General features: G+C 36.0%; 1 protein-coding gene across 14 annotated transcripts in view; it reads left to right on the top strand.

The window, feature by feature from the left end:
* The window catches only part of MYO3A (myosin IIIA), a 285,430-nt gene that overhangs the window by 69,467 nt on the left and 193,691 nt on the right, over positions 1 to 22,272 (top strand). For all 14 annotated transcript variants that reach the window (XR_010146830.1, XR_010146831.1, XM_063781509.1 and 11 more), the window contains 3 exons: positions 14,071 to 14,147; positions 18,750 to 18,895; positions 21,268 to 21,333. Coding sequence is in view for 12 of the 14 variants with exons in the window: in XM_063781509.1 (XP_063637579.1) it covers positions 14,071 to 14,147; positions 18,750 to 18,895; positions 21,268 to 21,333 (289 nt within the window). In the remaining 2 variants the exon portion in view is untranslated. The remainder of the gene's footprint in view (positions 1 to 14,070; positions 14,148 to 18,749; positions 18,896 to 21,267; positions 21,334 to 22,272) is intronic.

Here is a 22,272-nt window from a genome sequence, read left to right on the forward strand (position 1 = left end):
TAAAAGTAGAAGGCAAAGAATTGAACATACTGACATATTGATTCTTTGAAAAGAAATTTAGAATTCATATCTAACAGCACCCAGCTAACTTCTGCTTGCCCAAGTTTTCCCCAATGCCCTGTACTTCATTTAGCCAACCAGTTGTCAGACTTCATTGTAATCATATTTTATTTGAGTACTTTCTCTGCTAAGTTGTAGATTTCTCTGGTCTATCACTTTGTCACTTTGTCCCTAGAACCAGGTACAGTGCTAACATTTTGAAAGTACTTAATGAATGAATGAAGGAGAGGGAAGACTTGCCATATAATTATGTGACAATGAGAAAGTCACACAGAATCTGCAAGGGCATCAACCTGCACATCTACAAGTGTGAAAAAGTCTCTGCCTCCTAAGATTAGTTGCTGTGAAGAATAAATGGGATGCCAGAGGCAAACTACTTAGTGTAATTGCTGATACTTCATAATTCAGAAAATCTAAACTGTTACCATTATTATGAGATAATATTCCTACTTAGCCTATAGCTCAGTGCTATACACATAGTAGGTGCTTAATAAATAGTTGCTAAATAATGAAAATCTGAGTTTCCAAAAGAGGTGCCTCTTTATGTTTCCAAAAAAGAAAACAGTAACCCTCTGCTAGAATAAATTCAGTATTACTTTAAATATGAAGCTACCTAATTACACTAAAAGTAAGATTCAGTTTGCTAATGCTCATTATGAATACGGCCTTTAAGAAAACCTTTTAGTTTTTTATTAAGTGGGGTATACTTTTACAAAAAATCACCAGATACCTCAGAGAGCAAAATGACAAGTGAGGTTATAAATATTATTAATGAAATGTATTAGCCATTACTGGTATATCATCAGTCAATCAATAATATGACTTCCCAGGAGATAGATCCCTTCAGGCAAGTGAACTAATGTCTGAAAAAAAAATCCTTATCTTGAATAGAAAATGAAAGAGACTAAATTTAAAGGACAGCCCTTAGTTCTTATTTCTGCGGATTTCTCTCTGGGGAACTTCATTTCTAATAGGATACTTAACATTTCAATACAAAAGTACAGAATGTACTTTTTGTGATTTATTTAGACCTCATTCTTATGACAGAATATTTTATGGTTTTAAATCTCTTATTACCCACATGCCCCATTTTAGACCAAATCCCCAATGCATAATGTAGGTCAAAGAGAAGTTGTGATTTGTTTATTAATAACCCACTTTTTAGCACCAAGTGAGGCAGTACACCCGAACTTAAAAATTATGGAGTGCCCTTCAATCCTTCCTTTCTTTATGAATAATTTACAACAAAAGCCATTGGGTGGGACAAGCAAGCATGGGAGTCCAGGTGCAGCTCAGTAGGCAGTTTGGAGCCTGAGAGGGGTAAGGAAGGTATCTGCTGGCAGGGAGTGTTGTGTCCCCAAGTGGGATGAGAAGCACATCCATGTAGGGTGATGGGGATGATCCTGTATGGGGACGAACTTCCTGTAGATGAGAAAGGTATCTGCATAGGGATCAGGGTGGAGAGAAGAGACTGGTTACCTAAAGGAGGCCTGATACAATCAGGAGATATACTGAGGACAACGGGCGGCAGGTTTCTTACTGTTACAGAAAAGAATTATAGTGATGTTGGGTTGGAATTGGAGGTATCAATGTGAACTCACCATTTTATATATATTTAATATCTGTTTATATTAATATATATAAACATACAAAAATAAATATAATGTGAATGCATGTGAGTGTGTGTGTACATATTACCTAGCTAATTCCACTAACAGGGTATTAAGAGAGCACATCTAGCACCTAGCTTTTGGTTTTTAAATGTAATTCTCAACTAAAAGGAATCAAGGATTCTTGGAGAAAGGCTGATTTTAGGGCTCCATGAGATGACCCTGGAACTTACTGTGCCCTCCAAATAAGGAAATACTCAAATAATGATGGAGACATGTCAGAAGCACACAGAAGCCAACTTGAAGCAATTCTTACTCTCTAGATCTGGGACAGTTTGAGCACCAAAATACTAATATTGCTGGTAAAGATAGTAATTCACTGAATGCAATAAAAATTCCATTAATCCATACTGCCATAAATACATACATAATTAAATGAATGGGGAGAAGCAAAAGCTTTTCCTTACAGAAGAATGCTGATGAGTAAAGATAGAAGAAATTGTGTAATTTTAAAATTCATCATTTGGTAACCATCTATGTAATAATTAATTCATCCAAAAATTTCAATGGCTGCTAAAACTAGTGAGTTAAGTTTTGATTAGAAATAGGGTAGCTTAATTGTTTTGAAATATCTCTCCACAAAATACTAATTAATTACAAAAGAAAGAGGGAAAGATTACAGGGGAGAAGACTGGCAGACACAACCATTAATCAAGTGCTCAAAGCAAACATAACTAGTAATGAGATGAATGCAAACCACACAGCACCTGAGAGGATGCAATGAGAAGACCTCAGCATCACTTCTGTGATGTTCCTGCCAAAAATAAAATCGTGAGGGAATATACAACAAACCCAAATTCAGGAACAGTCTATAGAACAACTGGCCTGAAATCTTTAAAAAAAATGTTAAGTTCATGAAATTCAAGAAAAGATTGAGGAACTCCTCCAGATTGAAGGAGATTAGAAATTTGACAACTAAAAGCACCACATAATCCCGGATTAGATCATTTTGTTTTAAAGGACATATTTAGGACAGTTGATGAAATTTGAATGGGCTCTGTAGAGTAGATGATAGAAGTGTATCAGCATTAAAATTCCTGATTTTGAAGGTTGTGTAAGGGGAATATCCTTGTTTGTGGCAATTACAAACAAATATATAGGAGTGAAGGGGCATTATGTAGCCCACCTTACTCTCAGATGGTTCAGGAAAAAAAGTACTTTGTAGTTTTCTTGCCAACTTTTCTCTAAGGTTGAAATTATGTGTATATGTGTATATATATGTATATATGTAATACATATTAGTTGAATGTTATGAATCTTGAAAATTTGAGAGCTAGTGCTTTATAGAGTGAAATAATACACTGAAAAAGAAACTAGGGGGAAAACCATTTTAAAAGCTGGCAGAGTTTTCGAATGCTCATAACTATATAAAACATTAATATATTACTCATCCAGAATACATTTTTGTACTTTGAGGAGGCGACTTTTACCTTATTTGAAAGGCAAGGTCTTTATAATTATTATGTAAAGTTGAACCATGAATAAGTGGACTCTTTATTTTAGAGCTTTATGATTCAAGCAGAACCTGTGGGCTCAGGAGTTCCAAAACTGACTATTTTTCAAAGTCAAATTAAGCTATTTAACATTATAGAAACTGCTGTAGGTTTCAGTCAATGATCTTTTAGTTGTAAGGACTAGATGCCCCAACTAGCTACTGGGTACATAACGAAATGAAGGCAGAAATAAAGATGTTCTTTGAAACCAACGAGAACAAAGACACAACATACCAGAATCTCTGGGACAAATTCAAAGCAGTGTGTAGAGGGAAATTTGTAGCACTAAATGCCCACAAGAGAAAGCAGAAAGATCCAAAATTGACACCCTAACATCACAATTAAAAGAACTAGAAAAGCAAGAGCACACACATTCAAAAGCTAGCAGAAGGCAAGAAATAACTAAAATCAGAGCAGAACTGAAGGAAATAGAGACACAAAAAACCCTTCAAAAAACTAATGAATCCAGGAGCTGGTTTTTTGAAGGATCAACAAAATCGATAGACCGCTAGCAAGACTAATAAAGAAGAAAATACAGAAGAATCAAATAGATGCAATAAAAAATGATAAAGGGGATATCACCACCAATCCCACAGAAATACAAACTACCATCAGAGAATAGTACAAACACCTCTACGCAAATAAACTAGAAAATCTAGAAGAAATGGATAAATTCCTGGACACATACACCCTCCCGAGACTAAACCAGGAAGAAGTTGAATCTCTGAATAGACCAATAACAGGAGCTGAAATTGTGGCAATAATCAATAGCTTACCAACCAAAAAGAGTCCAGGACCAGATGGATTCACAGCCGAATTCTACCAGAGGTACAAGGAGGAACTGATACCATTCCTTCTGAAACTATTCCAATGAATAGAAAAAGAGGGAATCCCCCCTAACTCATTTTATGAGGCCAGCATCATCCTGATACCAAAGCCAGGCAGAGACACAACCAAAAAAGAGAATTTTAGACCAATATCCTTGATGAACATTGATGCAAAAATCCTCAATAAAATACTGGCAAACCGAATCCAGCAGCACATCAAAAAGCTTATCCACCATGATCAAGTGGGCTTCATCCCTGGGATGCAAGGCTGGTTCAATATACGCAAATCAATAAACGTAATCCAGCATATAAACAGAACCAAAGACAAAAACCACATGATTATCTCAATAGATGCAGAAAAGGCCTTTGACAAAATTCGACAACCCTTCATGCTAAAAACTCTCAATGAATTAGGTATTGATGGGATGTGTCTCAAAATAATAAGAGCTATCTATGACAAACCCACAGCCAATATCATACTGAATGGGCAAAAACTGGAAGCATTCCCTTTGAAAACTGGCACAAGACAGGGATGCCCTCTCTCACCACTCCTATTCAACATAGTGTTGGAAGTTCTGGCCAGGGCAATCAGGCAGGAGAAGGAAATAAAGGGTATTCAATTAGGTAAAGAGGAAGTCAAATTGTCCCTGTTTGCAGATGACATGATTGTATATCTAGAAAACCCGATCGTCTCAGCCGAAAATCTGCTTAAGCTGATAAGCAACTTCAGCAAAGTCTCAGGATACAAAATCAATGTGCAAAAATCACAAGCATTCTTATACACCAATCACAGACAAACAGAGAGCCAAATCATGAGTGAACTCCCATTCACAATTGGTTCAAAGAGAATAAAATACCTAGGAATCCAACTTACAAGGGATGTGAAGGACCTCTTCAAGGAGAACTACAAACCACTGCTCAATGAAATAAAAGAGGATACAAACAAATGGAAGAACATTCCATGCTCATGGGTAGGAAGAATCAATATCGTGAAAATGGCCATACTGCCCAAGGTAATTTATAGATTCAATGCCATCCCCATCAAGCTACCAATGACTTTCTTGACAGAATTGGAAAAAACTACTTTAAAGTTCATATGGCACCAAAAAAGAGCCTGCATCGCTAAGTCAATCCTAAGCCAAAAGAACAAAGCTGGAGGCATCACGCTACCTGACTTCAAACTATACTACAAGGCTACAGTAACCAAAACAGCGTGGTACTGGTACCAAAACACAGATATAGATCAATGGAACAGAACAGAGCCCTCAGAAATAACGCCGTATATCTACAACTATCTGATCTTTGACAAACCTGAGAAAAACAAGCAATGGGGAAAGGATTCCTTATTTAATAAATGGTGTTGGGAAAACTGGCTAGTCATATGTAGAAAGCTGAAACTGGATGCCTTCCTTACACCTTATACAAAAATTAATGCAAGATGGATTAAAGACTTAAACGTTAGACCTAAAACCATAAAAACCCTAGAAGAAAACCTAGGCATTACCATTCAGGACATAGGCATGGGCAAGGACTTCATATCTAAAACACCAAAAGCAATGGCAACAAAAGCCAAAATTGACAAATGGGATCTAATTAAACTAAAGAGCTTCTGCACAGCAAAAGAAACTACCATCAGAGTGAACAGGCAACCTACAAAATGGGAGAAAATTTTCACAACCTACTCGTCTGACAAAGGGCTAATATCCAGAATCTACAATGAACTCAAACAAATTTACAAGAAAAAAACAAACAACCCCCTCAAAAAGTGGGCAAAGGACATGAACAGACACTTCTCAACAGAAGACATTTATGCAGCCAAAAAACACATGAAAAAATGCTCACCATCACTGGCTATCAGAGAAATGCAAATCAAAACCACAATCAGATACCATCTCACACCAGTTAGAATGGCGATCATTAAAAAGTCAGGAAACAACAGGTGCTGGAGAGGATGTGGAGAAATAGGAACACTTTCACACTGTTGGTGGGACTGTAAACCAGTTCAACCATTGTGGAAGTCAGTGTGGCGATTCCTCAGGGATCTAGAACTAGAAATACCATTTGACCCAGCCATCCCATTACTGGGTATATACCCAAAGGACTCTAAATCATGCTGCTATAAAGACACATGCACACGTATGTTTATTGCGGCACTATTCAAAATAGCAAAGACTTGGAACCAACCCAAATGTCCAACAATGATAGACTGGATTAAGAAAATGTGGCACATATACACCATGGAATACTATGCAACCATAAAAAGGATGAGTTCATGTCCTTTTTAGGGACATGGATGAAATTGGAAATCATCATTCTCAGTAAACTATTGCAAGAACAAAAAACCAAACACCACATATTCTCACTCATAGGTGGGAATTGAACAATGAGAACACATGGACACAGGAAGGGGAACATCACACTCTGGGGACTGTTGTGGGGTGGGGGAGGGAGGAGGGATAGCTTTAGGAGATATACCTAACGTATGAGTTAATGGGTGCAGCACACCAGCACCAGCATGGCACATGTCTACATATGTAACTAACCTGCACATTGTGCACATGTACCCTAAAACTTAAAGTATAATAATAATAAAATAAATTTTTTAAAAAAAGGCCAAATACAAAAAGCAGTCTCACAAATGAGAGAGCAGGCCCAAGGGGACTGGAACTGGGACAGGTAAGTGAAAGGCAAGAGCTGTGACTGCTTGCTGCCTCCTACTCTCTCATTGGAGAAACAGTCTCTTCTCCCTACTCCTCAGGTGCGGGTGTGCAGAGCAACCTCTGGAGTTTTTATGTTGCTATCAAGTTCACTCAAAAACAGAAGCCTTAACCTCTCTTGTCTGACCTCAACACAAATGTAGAAATTTTAATAAGAGCTACCAAGTGTGCTTCTCTATGATGTGATAACTTCAGGTAAACCAAGAGGACTTTACTTATATTTTTAAGAATGACTTCTTTGCTTCTCAGTCCTTCTCATTGTAAAACAAGTGTTTTGGACTAGAACTAAAATATCTTAGTCTGCAGCTCTAAAATTTTAATCTCTGAAGAACTTTAAGTTAATAGAAATTATGGTGGGCAGGAGAGAGGACAATGGAGCAGGTAAATGGGGCAAAAAGGAAATGGAAAAATAAGACAAGGTATCAGTGATGATAGTGTACCATGAATGAGAAGTATGCTGTATACTCTCTACAGCTAAGGTCCAGTACTGGACATATGTACACATGTACATAGTCATCCAGGATTGAATGATGCAGACAGAGCTAGGTGCATAGTTCATATGTCCAAAGCCAAGAAGAATGCAGCAAACAGTGTGATGTTGAGATCTTTAAAGAAAGCCATATAATTATCTTTATTATAAGATATGAACTAAGTTTTAAAGAAAGGAAAAGATCTAGATCCAGGAAGACTGGAGAGAGGATGGACTTCCAAGAGAAATCACATGAATATTGATTGGAAAGGTGGTTGGAGTGAGCCAGTTACCTTGAGTTGCTGTAGAGACTCATTGAATCTTAAAGCTAGAAAGAAGCTTAAATATCATTTGGTATAAAGTACAGGAACATCAAAAGATTTTTTAACCTTGTTATATGCAAAATGTCTGAATATGAATTTCTTGATGTGAAAGTATATAGCATCCATGAGATAGACTAAGTAGTTTTTTGTTTTTTTTGTTTTTTTTTTTTAATGGAGTCTTGCTCTGTTGCCCAGGCTGGAGCGCAGACGCGTGATTTCGGCTCACTGCAACCTCCGCCGCCTGGATTCAAGCGATTCTTCTGCCTCAGCCTCCCAAATAGTTGGGACTACAGGCACACATCACCACACTCGGCTGATTTTTGTTTTTTTAGTAGAGACGAGGTTTCACCATATTGGCCAGGCTGGTCTCGAACTCCTGACCTCGCAATCCACCTGCCTCGGCCTCCCAAAGTGCTGGGATTACAGGCATGAGCCACCACACCCCGCCAAGATTCACTAAGTAGTTTTTAATCCAAAAGTAATAAAGATCACTTATTTATTCCAATCCCCTAAATTAAACAATGAGAAAACAAGAGCCTACAGAAGCAAAATGACTTGCTGAAGGGCACACTTTAATATTCCATTTGCTAGAGATTTACAATGGTTTTGAAATATACTAACTGAAGAGTTTTGCATATATTTGTTAAATACTATTTAATTAAATAAGATTGTCAAATATAGCATTCTGTTTACTTTGTGGATTGTTTTTGTTTTTGTTTTTGAGACAGCATCTCACTCTGTCACCCAAGTTGGAGAGCAGTGGTGCAATCTTTCGGCTCACTGCAACCTCTGCCTCCCTGGCTCACAGGTCTATTTACATATTAAAGATGATTATTCCTGGCCCAGGGTAGTGGCTCACACTTGTAATGCCAGCACTTTGGGAGGCAGATGTGTGTGAATCGCTTGAGCCAAGGAGTTCAAGACCAGCCTGGGCAACATGATGAAACCCTGTCTCTACTAAAAATACAAAATAAAAGTCAGCCGGGTGTGGTAGTGTGCGCCTGTAGTGCCAACTACTTGGGAGACTGAGATGGAAGAATCACCTGAACCCAGGAAATTGAGGATGCAGTGAGCTGTGATTGCACCACTGCATTCTAGCCTGGGCGATGGAAGTGAGACCATGTCTAAAAAAGTTTAAAAAAAAAGAAAAAGTTATGATTTATATACTTAGTTTACATTATTTAAAAATCATTTCAACAAACTAGAAAACGTAGAGGAAATGGACACATTCCTGTAAGCATACAACCCTCCTAGATTGAATCAGGAAGTAATGGAAACCTTAAACCAATAACAAACAGCAAGATTGAACTAGTAATTTAAAAACTGTCAACAAAAAGAGTCAAGGACCAGACCTATTCACTGAATTCTATCAGACATTCAAAGAAGAATGGATGCCAATCCCACTGAAACTATTCCAAAAGACTGAGAAAGAAGGATTCCTCCCTAAATCATTCTATGAAGCTAGTATCACCCTGATACCAAAAGCTGGAAAGGACACAACTACAGACCAATTTCCCTGATGAACATTGATGCAAAAATCCTCAACCAAATACTAGCTAACTGAATCCAACAGCACGTCAAGAAGATAATTCATCATAAGCAAGTGGTTTTCATCCCAGGGATGCAGGGATAGTTTAACATATACAAGTCAATAACTGTAATGAGTCACATAAATAGAATTAAAACTCAAAACCATATGATCATCTCAATAGATGCAGAAAAAGCATTTAACAGAATCCATCATCCCTTTATGATAAAAACTCTCAACAAACTAGGCATGGAAGGCACCTATCTCAAAATAATAAAAACCGTCTATGACAAACACACAGCCACCATCATACTGAATGGGGAAAAGTTGAAAGCTTTCCCCCTGAACAGGAACAAGACAAGTAGGCCCACTTTCACCACCCCTATTCAACATAGTTCTGGAAGTACAGAGCAATTAAGCAAGAGAAGAAATAAAGGACATCCAAATTGGAAAAGAGGAAGTCAAACCTGGCTGTTTGCAAATGATATGATTGTATACCTAGAAAATCCTAAAGACTCCTCCAAAAAACTCTTAGATTTGATAAACTAATTCAGTCAAGTCTTAGGTTACAAAATCAATATACACAAATCAGTAGCCCTGCTATACCCCAAAACGACCAAGCTGAGAATCAAATCGAGGACTCAATCCTTTTACAATAGCTGCAAACAAAATAAAAATACTCAGGAATATACTTAACTGAACAGGTGAAAGATCTCTACAAGGAGAACTACAAAACACTGCCAAAAGAAATCATAGGTGACACAAACAAATGGAAATGTATCCCATCCTCATGGATTAGAAGAATCAATATTGTGAGAATGACCATACTGCCTGAAGCAATCTACAGATTCAATGCCATTCCCATCAAAATACCAATATTATTTTTCACAGAATTAGAAAAAATGATTCTAAAATTAATATGGAACCCAAAAGAGCCCAAATAGCCAAAGCAATCCTAAGCAAAAAACAAAACAATACAAAAAAACAACAAAAACAAAAACAAATCAGGAGGCATCACATTACTGGACTTCAAATTATACTACAAGGCTGTAATTACCAAAACAGCATGGTACAGGTATAAAAGTAGGCACATAGACCAATGGAACAGAATAGAGAACCCAGAAATAAAGCCAAATACGTACAGCCAACTGATCTTTGACAAAGCATACAAAAACATAAATTAGGAAATAGATACCCTATTTAATAAATGATGCTGGCAAAACTGGCAAGCCACATGTAGAAGAATGAAACTGGAACTCTATCTCTCACCTTATACAAAAAGCAACTCACGATGGATCAAAGACTTAAATATAACACCTGAACCTATTAAAAATTCTAGGAGACAACATTGGAGAAACTTTTCTAGACATCAGCCTAGGCAAAGAATTCATGACTAAGACCCCAAAAGCAAATGCAACAAAAACAAAGATAAATAAATGGGACCTAATTAACTAAAAATCTTCTGCACAGCAGAACAAATAATCAACGGAATAAACAGACAAACCAAAGAATGGGAGACAATATTTGGAATCTATGCATCCAACAAAGGATTAATATCCTGAATCTACAAGGAACTCAAATTACCAATAAAAAAAAAGTCCATTAAAAAGTGGGCAAAGGACATGAATAGACATTTCTCAAAAGAAAATATATGAAGACCAACAAACATATGAAAAACTGTTCAACATCATTAATCATCAGGGAAATGCAAATTAAAACCACAATGAGATATACTACCATAATCCTGCAAGAATGGCCATTACTAAAAAGTGTGAATACAATAGATGTTGGCAGGGATATGGGGAAAAGGGAATACTTATACGCTGCTGGTGAAAATGTAAATTAGTACAACCTCTATGGAAAATAGTATGGAGATTCCTTAAAGAGCTATTAATAAAAGTAGATCTACCATTTGATCCAGCAATTCCACTACTGGATATCTACCCAAAGGAAAAGAAGTCATTATATGAAAAAGACACTTGTACTTGTTTGTTTATAGCAGCACTGTTCACAATTTCAAAGATGTGGGACCAACCTAAGTGCCCATCAACTAATGAATGTATAAAGAAAATGTTGCATGTATACACCATGGAATACTACTCAGCCATTAAAAGGGATAAAATAATGTCTTTTGTAACAACTTGGATGGAGCTGGAGGCCATTATGCTAAGTGAAGTATCACAGGAGTAGAGAACCAAAAACCATATATTATCACTTATAAGTGGGAGCTAAGCTGTGAGTATGTATTACATACATGTGTGATGTAATGGACTTTAGAGACTCAGAAGAGAGTGAGCGGGAGTGGGGCTAGGGATAAAAAAACTACCTCTTAGGTACAGCATACGCCACTAGGGTAATGGGTGCACTAAAATCTCAGAATCTACCACTATATAATTCATTCATGTAACAAATAAACACATGTACATCAAAAGTTATTGAAATAAAAAAATAAATAAAAACTATTTTAAGCGAAGAGTTGTCTAACCAATGTGGAAGTCTTAGGCCTTTTAAAAATGTCAACTGTAGAACTAGGTTTTAAACTTCATATAACTTTCAGAAATGGGAGAGCAAAACTTTTGCTTGTTACTGCATGCCAATATAAAAGTCTTATTTAACTTTAAAAAAATCCACCAATTTAAATATTAATCTGATTTCAAAATATTAATCTGATTTCAAAAATACCTTCACAGAAATATCCAGAATATAGTCTTACAAATACTGTTTGACTTATGCAATAGGAAATGGGGTGGCTGTACAGTCATGGAACAGTCTAGGAAGCATTGTTGGATGACCTAAAATAGCCATGGCCCTCCCAAGTTGACACATAAAATTAACTATCACAGTGTCTTAACCTCATCAACAAAATAATAATGTTAGATGGTATAATACAATTTATGACCCCTTTATGTTGACAAAATTCTATATTTTTATAGTTTCAGTTCTCATTCCTACAGTATTTTGTTATTAACAATGACAAAAACTATGCTTTTCTCTCTGCTCTATTGAGATGTCAAGGGTTATAGCAAATTGAGTTCCCAGAAGTTGTCTGGTCTATTTGAGCCACAATAGAAAACACATATTTGATGTTTCTGCTGTCTTTCTAAGATCCTAAGAGTTTTCTTGACTACAAGAATAAAGCCTGCATGTTTCTATCCCTAGAAATAGCACTTATGCGATAGGGAATGGAGTTGCTGTACAGCCATGGAATAGCCCAGGAAGCCTTGTTGGACAGAACTAAAATAGCCTGAAAATTCCCTAGCAAAGCAAACGACTGAAGAAGCATTAACATAAACCTAAACCTCTATAATGTTCCTGTGGCTTTGACTTTTAATAGATGATTGCTCTTTCTATTAGCCTGTTTTCTGTTCAGCCTTGGTCCTTTTTGACCTCTTTTTCCTTTCCGTATCTTCTCATTATACCAACATTCTGCCTGGAATTTTCCACCCATCAGCAGCTTCTCTCTTGAGATGATTATGTAACTGTTTATCTTGGTGACTTATTCCTTTAGTTACTCTCTAGACAAGATGATTTTCCTAATCTTCTTTACTTCCTAGGGCTCCTGAACCCATATTTTGGATCCCTGTTGCCTTTAAAAGTAATTTATGTCAATCATTTTAATAGAATTTTGCATTTTTCTATCTTAGCTATTTTTCTTGTGGGAATTTACACTAAGTAAAAATATCATTTGTCCTCAGGAGAGTGACTTTTCTTTCCAGCTTAAGTTTACTAACCTGAAAATGAGCAAGTTAGAATTTATGACCATTAAGTTATCTTCTAGCTGTGAAGCTAGTTTTGTGTTAGTTTAATGATCTTGATGTTTAACAGGCATTGCATAGCACTCAAAAAACATGAAATTTAGTAAATTCCTTCCTCTGTCACTTGTTCATAGTTGGGCATGTGTCCTGTTTTTAATGTTACACTCCTCACTCTTCTGTCTAAGTATATTTCCAATACTGAAACACCCATTTGGTTGCATATGGCCTTTGAATTTCATGGTAAAAGTCAAATGCCATCTTGGAGAAATAAAATATATTTCCATTTTAAATCTCCTTTAGTACCTTTCCTCTACTTGGCTTTTAAGATAAGCAACCAAAGCCTAAAATTAATGTGACTTTGGAGAGGCACTTTTCAAAGCAGGGAAATCAGGTAGTAAAAGCCCATGATTTGGGTTTAACCCATCAAGTCCAGAGCAAGGTGAAGGGTAGGAGCTCTGTACAGTCAGATAACCAGGACCCCTTGTGTGAGGAGCAGGAGTGTGAAAATGGAGAAAAGAAACTGTACTCCTAATTCTCTTGAAGGTCAGTTATGAGTGTATCTAACAAGGTGGAATTAATGGAATGACATGACTGAAATATTTGATTATACCTCTTTACTGTAGCTCTTCAGTCTGTAATCTCTCTAAAGGAAGAGAACTCATTCTGTTAATGATGTTGGTTTAAATAGATATAGTTAATTTGAAACTTCCAGTCAGATAAGGTGTGATTTGCCCAGGGTTGGTAGATGGAAAATAATTTTATGAAGATTCACAAGTCACCTACTATGTGCATAACACCATATAGGACATTCTCAAACTCACTGGAATTTGTTAGTGGGCAGGGACAGGAAGAGGGCAGGGAGGAAGCACGCCATTCAAATAACAATTACATGACAAAATATGTAAAATCGTTTACAATGTGGAAGATAGAAAGAAATAGGGATCAGTATAATTGGAGCAGATTAAAAGCCAGCATGGGGGAATTAAGACTTGAAATGGGGCTTTAGGAAGGAGCACGATTTGGAGTTGAGAAAGAGAAAGTAGAAGCACCATTCTGGTTTTTGGCTCTGCAGAAATCCTGATTTAGGATCCTTTAATGTGACACTAGGTCCACTGGCAGGTTTGAGGAAATGGAATTTTAATATTAGTTTGCAAAAAAGATTATAGCAATTGAAAGCTCTTTATATGAGTAATTAATGCAAAAAAGTACATCTTGTCTCTTCCTCTAGGTGTGTCTGCACAGCTCACCAGTACCCGGCACCGTCGGAACACATCCGTAGGAACACCGTTTTGGATGGCTCCTGAGGTCAGATAGAGTTTTGAGGCAGACAAACATAATAGCTGATCCTGTTTGACTTTCCTTTTTATGTGTACTCTATCTCTGTAAGCATTTTGGAATATAACAGAAGAAACTCTCAGTTGTGTTATTTTCATGTGAGAATTTTGCATGTGTGAGGAGGCACCTGGGAGGTGGTCAATAAATGGGCTGTGAATGAACACGAGTCAATGAAAGAGGGAATGAGTAAACCAGATGATGTAAAGAGAAACTACTTCCAGGTTTGATTTTTCATTAAATTTAGGTGTTTAGCATGTATCTGTACTAATGATATTTACATTATCTTTTAAAATTATAGTAGAAATATAATATTATCAGAACCCCTAGCCTTTGTGGGATCAGATTCAGGTCCATTAACCCATATGGCAGGTTCCTGTGTTGAGTCACTCTGCCTGGGGGCTATGCTCAGCTTTAATAAATTCTTTACATCATTACCTTTGGGAGGTTGCAGATAAACTGCTAAAATAGTTGAGGGAAAAAGTTTTCAAGAGTCATCTTCTCCCCCCATCACTATTAATGATTTTAATCTTTTAAATTATGTTTATCACTTATGAAGGACCCTTATTTTTGAAGACTCTCTCTACAACTGTTGGGGAAAGCGCTGCTATTTATCTCCAGTTTTCTAGGGAGTGAAGGGAGAAGTAATTAATATACTATATTAATATTTTCAAATCTTATAATTAAATTTGGGGATTAAATGCTGGTATGCTGTTTTTATTTGAATACTTGTTTAATTATTACTTGCAAAACAAGTTAAAATGTAAACTTAGTACAAAATATGGACAGAGAATGAAGTATTTTAAGAAACTTAAAAAAATCCACAATGGATTAAAAAAATTTTTTTACCAGGGAGCATATCTTAGAGTAAAAATATAAAGTATAGTCATAGAAGCAAAAACAAAAATTGAATAGGAGAATCTCAAAGGAGAGTTTCTTTAGAGTTTGTTCTGATATATTACTAGTGTTTTTAAAACTTACAAAAAAATTACAAAAATGAGAAGTTAATAAGAACCTAGTTATAATACCAAATATTGCATTTTGTTTGCATATATTAATAATATAATAATAAATAATATTACATATAATATCATTATAAATTAATATCACATATAATATCATTATAAATTAATATCCTAGCTTTATGGGTTTTGTATGTTTATGTATTATAACAAGCCATTATTCAATATTTAAATTTCCATTTAGTAAAAACACTTATTAATATGCAATTACTAGACAGTCATTTTTCTGATGTCAGTTTTATTCTTAACCTATAGTAGCACAGTAGGGCTTGAAAGTTCTTTCTGGCTTAGCAAACTAATGGATATAATAAACATGAAAAAAGGTTCACTACAGTTTTTTTCAAGCTGTCATGGAAATACATGTTTGAGATTTTGTTCATATTATATTCATCTCTCTGTAATAAGTATTTTCTAACCTTGAAGAACATATTTTAAATAATCAGCTTTCTAGTTAATCAAGATATTCCATATCTACCACTCTATGGTATTAATAGCAGATTTCTAAGAATTAGAAAGCAATAAGGTGAACAAATATAAATATATTCACCACAATGGCATAGAAGTATTTCAGTGTTTTTAGAGCCCAGGAGGCAAGGTTGTTCAAATCAATTATCACTTGAAAAGTGAAATTCTTGATTTGGCATGTTTAAATTAAATTCTATATCAAAGGTAGCATTTGCTGGTTACATAAAGACATCCTCTGCCAGGATGAAGGTAACAAGGGAATTAGTGACTGTAGTAGGTGACCGTACAACTTATCATACAAACCAGGACACCCTGGAGAGTGAAAGGGGGTGATATTTATTATGATTCTAGGACTAAAAGCATTAAACAAGAATGTCCAAGGCAAACTGGGACATAAATTCACCTGAGCCTATATGGGTAGATATCCTCTGACCACACACTGTAAATTCATGAAATAATGTATTATCCTGAAAAATAATTTTCCTTAGGAAAAAAATGATGGGACAAAAGACATTATTTTTACACTCTAGCAAACAAAGTTATATTAGACAACAGAATGAGAAATTCATATGAATGCATTTTTGAATTTTTAACAGCTTTATAAAGGTATAACTATAGAATTAGGTCATTTAACACATACAATATTCTGATTTTTAATGTATATTCACAGGGTTGTGCAATCATCATCACAATCATCACAAACGTTTTTGCTCCCCCTCAAAGAAACCTAGTACTCATTAACATTCACTCCTCATCTTTGCCTAAACTCCCCTACTCTAAGCAACCATTAATCTATTTTCTGTCTCTGTGGACTGGCCTTTTCTGGATATTTTATTTATTTATTTATTTATTTATTTATTTATTTTTCCTGAGACGGATTCTCACTCTGTCCCCCAGGCTGGAGTGCAGTGGCGCAATCTCGGCTCACTGCAAGCTCCGCTTCCTGGGTTCACGCCATTCTCCTGCCTCAGCCTCCCGAGTAGCTGGGACTACAGGCGCCTGCCACCACGCCTGGCTAATTTTCTATATTTTTAGGAGAGACTGGAACTACAGGCGCCTGCCACCACGCCTGGCTAATTTTTTATATTTTTAGTAGAGATGGAGTTTCACCGTGTTAGCCAGGATGGTCTCGATCTACTGACCTTGTGATCCGCCTGTCTTGGCCTCCCAAAGTGCTGGGATTACAGGCGTGAGCCACTGCACCTGGCCTGGATATTTTAAATAAATTGAGTCATACAATATATGGCCCTGTGTCTGGCTTCTTTTACCTAGTGTAATGTTTTCAGGGTTCATCCATGTAGAAGCATGTATTAATGCATCACTCATTTTTAGAGTTGAATAATATTCCATTGTATGTATAGAGCACATTATCCATTTGTCAGTTGATGAACATTTGGGTGTTTATCACTTTTTGTTATTATGAGCAATATTCCTATGAATATTTGCCACATGAATTTTTAATGTAAAACTTAGGACTTTACTGTTTCCCTCAGTACTTCAGGCTGTGCTCTCTGATTTCAGCAGTTCACTCTCATGTGATATTAAAAATACTTTCATAGAAAAGGTTAAGAAGCACTGTGTATGTTGATGTCCCATCAAACTAACTCTTAGTTGAGAAACTATTCTCTCTTTCTTTATATATAGACATATATATATGCACATATATGCACATGCATAATTTATTATTGTCCTTCAGGTACTTAGAAATGAATTGGTTAATGGTCTTCTTATTTGCCCATAAACTTGCCACCCACACCAGAGCCAGAATATTACCAATAGCATGCATTGGCCTCTATCTCTTCCTCTATTCCAACTCCTTGGCTCCTCTCAAGAGTGTCTGTTGCCCGATATGTTGTGTTTATCATTGCCTTCTTTTTACTTTTTAATCACACTGATATGCTTATAACTAAACTGTTTCCTGCCATTCCCATTAGTGTCAGGTATTAATAAAGATTTATTTATGAAGTAGTCACCTTTCCTGGATGACATGGGTGTAAATGTTACCAACTGAATTCTAGTGTGCCCACACATGGATTTTTTAAATGTGTTAAGCCTGATGTTAAGTGAAGTCAGAAGGTGAGATATCATTCCTAAAAGGGCCTTAGATTTTTCACTTTATATATCATTTTACAGTACTGTATTTAAATGACACAATTCTACATCTGCCATCATTCTAAAAATATTTTTTATTTTTCTTGTGGGTTGGCATGTACAAAACATAAAATTTTAAAAATGCAAAAAAATGGTTCTTAAAATGTAAAGTTGAATTTCCTTTTTGTGTTTATTGATGTTAATAATTACCATTCACAATCAATCTGCATTTGTACTTACACATTTAGAACTAAATTGGGAAGTAATCAATGCAATAATTTCTCTATCTAATACAATCTTATAAAATTACAAAAACAAATTCCTCTTTTTTCCTTGACTCTCAATTACATCTTTCGATTACTGACATGTTTTAAAACTGGTTGCAGTTTTACAATTTAGGGTGGCCTCAGATAGGCTGTTGGTAAAACCACATCAAGGTTTATTTTTATTTAGTTTTATTAGTGGCTTAAACCTTTTGCATTCCTCCAAACTTGTCTTATTCCTCCCTTAGGTAGCCTTGCCTTCTAGTTGCCGGTAGAGACCAAGGCCATCTAACTAGACAGCCCTCAAGCATATTTACCTTTATTTCCTCCACTTTTAATTCTTCAAAAACATAGCCTTCATCTTTGCCCATTCCCTCAATAGACATTTATTGAGTGACTACCACTGCCCAATCTTTAGCTGTGCATTTGGTCCCATCCCTTTCCATTTGGGACACGATTTCTTTCCTCTTTTTGTTCCATATTTTCAAAAATATTTTTCATAGGCTTCTTCCCTTATATTTTAAACCTCCTAAGGTATTATCTGTTCCCAGAACAAAAATACTACTACCAATCATAATTTGATCTTTTATTCTCCTCCTAAGTTACTGCCTTCGTCTTTACTTATAGCTATCAAACTTCACCAGTTTAAATACTTAATGCTTTGTTCTAAGTATTTTATTACATGCTTGTTAAAGTCACAAATTTCACCTTTTGATGGTGTGGTTTTCTACTAGGTGATTGCATGTGAACAGCAATTGGATACCACTTATGATGCCAGATGTGACACTTGGTCCCTGGGTATCACAGCCATTGAGCTGGGTGATGGAGATCCTCCACTAGCTGACCTTCATCCCATGAGAGCACTCTTCAAAATACCAAGGTCAGATGACTAACATTGGGTCCAGTATCTGCAGCCCGATTTACTTCCTCCAGCCACCAAGTGTTCATCATGCTCTTCATGGAGACGTTCAGATATATTCCAACAAGTTGGGAGCAGAAGATCCTGGAATATTATTCTGCTTCTTCTGAGACATTGTATTTGTTCAGTAGTTGCATTTCCCTGGTCTAAGTAAAAGAGCTTTCTCTTGACAATCAGTGTGTCTTTCTCTCTTTTGCTAGGATTTGATTTCAGAAAATAGCAGTTCCTCCCACCCTTTATCCATTCCACAATGAGTCAGTGAGGCATCAGAGTCCATAGCCTGTGCAAGTGTTTTGCTTTGCTTTATCCACCAATCTAGTAATTTTTTACTACTTGCTAAGATTTCCCTTTGTTCAGAACTTTAAAATAATATTATTAGAAAATTATATATAAAATTTATCCAGAAAATAATGGTTTTAAACATGTTAATATTTTGAATATGTTAATATAAAACAATAAATTTAGAAGAATAACCTCTTTTGGTGCCATGAAAACACTTGACTACGTACATAGCCCCCCACTCCTTCATGTGTGTATCAACAGATTTTCCCCTACTATCCTATAAACTAATTTCTTTAAACACTATTTTCTATGAGTGGCGGTTAGTCCCTTGATGTTTCAGATAACTAATGTGAAAAGACTGCCTATATTTATTAAAGGTGTTATTTTTAAATATCTTTTTAAGGATTTTGCCTTAATTATAATGCAGTGCACAGCCAGAGCCTGTGGTGACAGGGTTCCAAAACATTAGAATATTTGGCATCTAACTAAATTATTATAAGACTAAAACATTTGAATTCATTTTTAATTTTGCCTTTGAATTTCTTGTCCTGTCTAGATGTTCTAAATTATAATACCTTGGCTATATATCATCCTTTACATACTGCTTATTTTGTTAAGTGGAGAAACAACATTATGGAAAAGAATGGGAAACCTCTATACTAAATCCAAGACATTTCATTAATTTTGAAGAAAGCAGGAAAAAAATCTGTAGTTTCTAACTCCTATTGTCATTCAGTATGTAAGGTGAAGTTCTGTACTGCCTTAGCTGTTTTAATTGTGGATTAAACCATCATATTTAGTCTGATGTTATTACTCTTGGTGATAATGCCACATGAAGGAAGGATGACACTGTTGATAGATATTGTACCTAGGTAACAGGCAATGTGCAAAGTAATTCTAGAAACTGCATCATCTTAGTTATTTCTTAATTACGTCTACCAGCAGTGGAATTCCAAGAATACTGACTATGGTAATATGGAGAAAAAGGGGATCTGAAAAGCTACCCAGTTCTGAGTGTTCTGAAATAATCCAAACTTTGTTATTCAAAGCAAGCCAATAAATCTCATGAAAGGAAATTTTCAGGAGGACAAGAAACAAAACAATGTTTCTGGAGAAAAGAATTACTTCTTTTAATGTGCAAATTAGCAATCTTCAAATTGTCCTAAGGATTGTGAAATGAGCTTAGTCCTGATCTGGGGTAGATGAGTAGCTGCACTTTTCTTTAATGAGCCTGTACAAACTGTACATTAATTTCATTATAAGCTATTTAAGGAGTAATGCAGAACTGAAGACAAAGTATTTCCATTTCACTAATGAAAACAAAGAGCTGTTAGAATTAACATAAAGCAGCACTTCAGCAAATTCGACTATCATGGTTGATCAATGTTGCTTGATTACAGAGTTAGATCAGCCTCATTTTCAAATGATGTTCCTTTGTATTCAACGAATGTGCCAAAAAATATATTTGTTCAGCTTAAACTGAAAGGAATTAATAAAATTGTTAAAGTTGTATTCACAGCTTTATCGCTAATAGTATTTTTCAGTTCCTTGACACTTTGTAACATGTTTCCTGCCGTGTGTCCAGTAACAACAGAACAACAACTCATAAGGGCATTCTACTGTGCGACTCCCTGGCACACCTTCCTCCATATTCCAAACAGGCCACTTCTGTGTTCCCTGGATGTTCCTCAGAGACTTCATTGGGACTCATAAGAAAAAAATACCTTTCCCCAGCATCTATTGTTTCTATTCTGTTAAGTATTGATGTTTCCCCCTAGAGCTAAGTAAAAGCAAGAAGACTCTTTAAAAGAAAAAAAAATAACAGTTGGAAAAATCGGGTCATATGTTAAGTGCTTTCAGAGAAACAAAGACCGTGTCATTTTTTATAAAGAAAGATGAGTAACGATTTATCTGTCTTGGAATTGGGAAAAGATGGAATCCTTGATTACAACTGGCAGAACCTAGGATTGCATTAGTCTATCTGGCTCTGCCTCTCATTTTACACTGACTGACCAATATACAGAATCCAACATTGATTCTTATTTTTCTAGGAATCCACCCCCAAAACTAAGGCAGCCTGAGCTATGGTCAGCAGAATTCAATGACTTCATAAGCAAGTGAGTAAAAACAGTCTTTTAAAAAACCAAAGATATTCCCTCCTGCTATAACTAAATCTCCTCCTATTTCTTCTTATCTGTTAAACAGCCCCAGAGATTTATATTATTTTCTTCAAAGGAAGCATCTGTAGTGTCTTTTAAATGTTGGGTGAATTTATCATTGCTCAGATAATGGCCTTAGGGTCATGTTTCTTCACTTATCAATAGCTATGCTTCTGTGGACCCTTTATAATCAATGGTCATGTTCTTCTGTTCGCCTATGTTTTGCCTATGGGTGTCATTTCATATGAGATGGGTCTCAGCATACCATTAGGTTTCGCTTCTTTATCCATCTTTATCCTCTGTGTCTTTTAATTGGGGCATTTAGCCTGTTTACATTCAATGTTAGTATTGGCATGTGTGGATTTGATCCTGTCATCATGTTGTTAGCTGGTTGTTATACAGACTTGTTTGTGTGGCTGCTTATGGTGTCACTGGTCTATGTACCTAAGTGTGTTTTTGTAGTGGCCAGTAATGGTCTTTCCTTTCCATATTTAGCACTCCCTTCAGGACCTGTTATAAGGCAGGCCTGGTTGTAGTGAATTCCCTTAGCATTTGCTTGTCTGAAAAGGATCATATTTCTCCTTTGCTTATGGAGTTGTAGATGCTTCCACACAGATCCTCAATGGAACTTAGTGTCTGACGTATTTCTTGCAGTTTCCCCTCTGAGAAACATTTCCTGGTTTCTGCCAAGCAGTTAGTATTCTGTCCTGGTTGCTATTGATTTGATTTGTCTTCCTCTAGTAACATTGCCAGTTGTATTTAGCTTACCTGTTTTGACATCTTTCTCTATAACTAGACAGTAAGCAACTCTAGGGCACTGAATGTGCCTTACTTGTCACTGTAACTCCAGTGTCTAGTGGAGTAACTCCAGTGTCTAGCAGAGTGCCTAGTACACAT

Source organism: Pan troglodytes, chromosome 8 (assembly GCF_028858775.2).
Source record: "Pan troglodytes isolate AG18354 chromosome 8, NHGRI_mPanTro3-v2.0_pri, whole genome shotgun sequence".
Lineage (NCBI taxonomy): Eukaryota > Metazoa > Chordata > Mammalia > Primates > Hominidae > Pan > Pan troglodytes.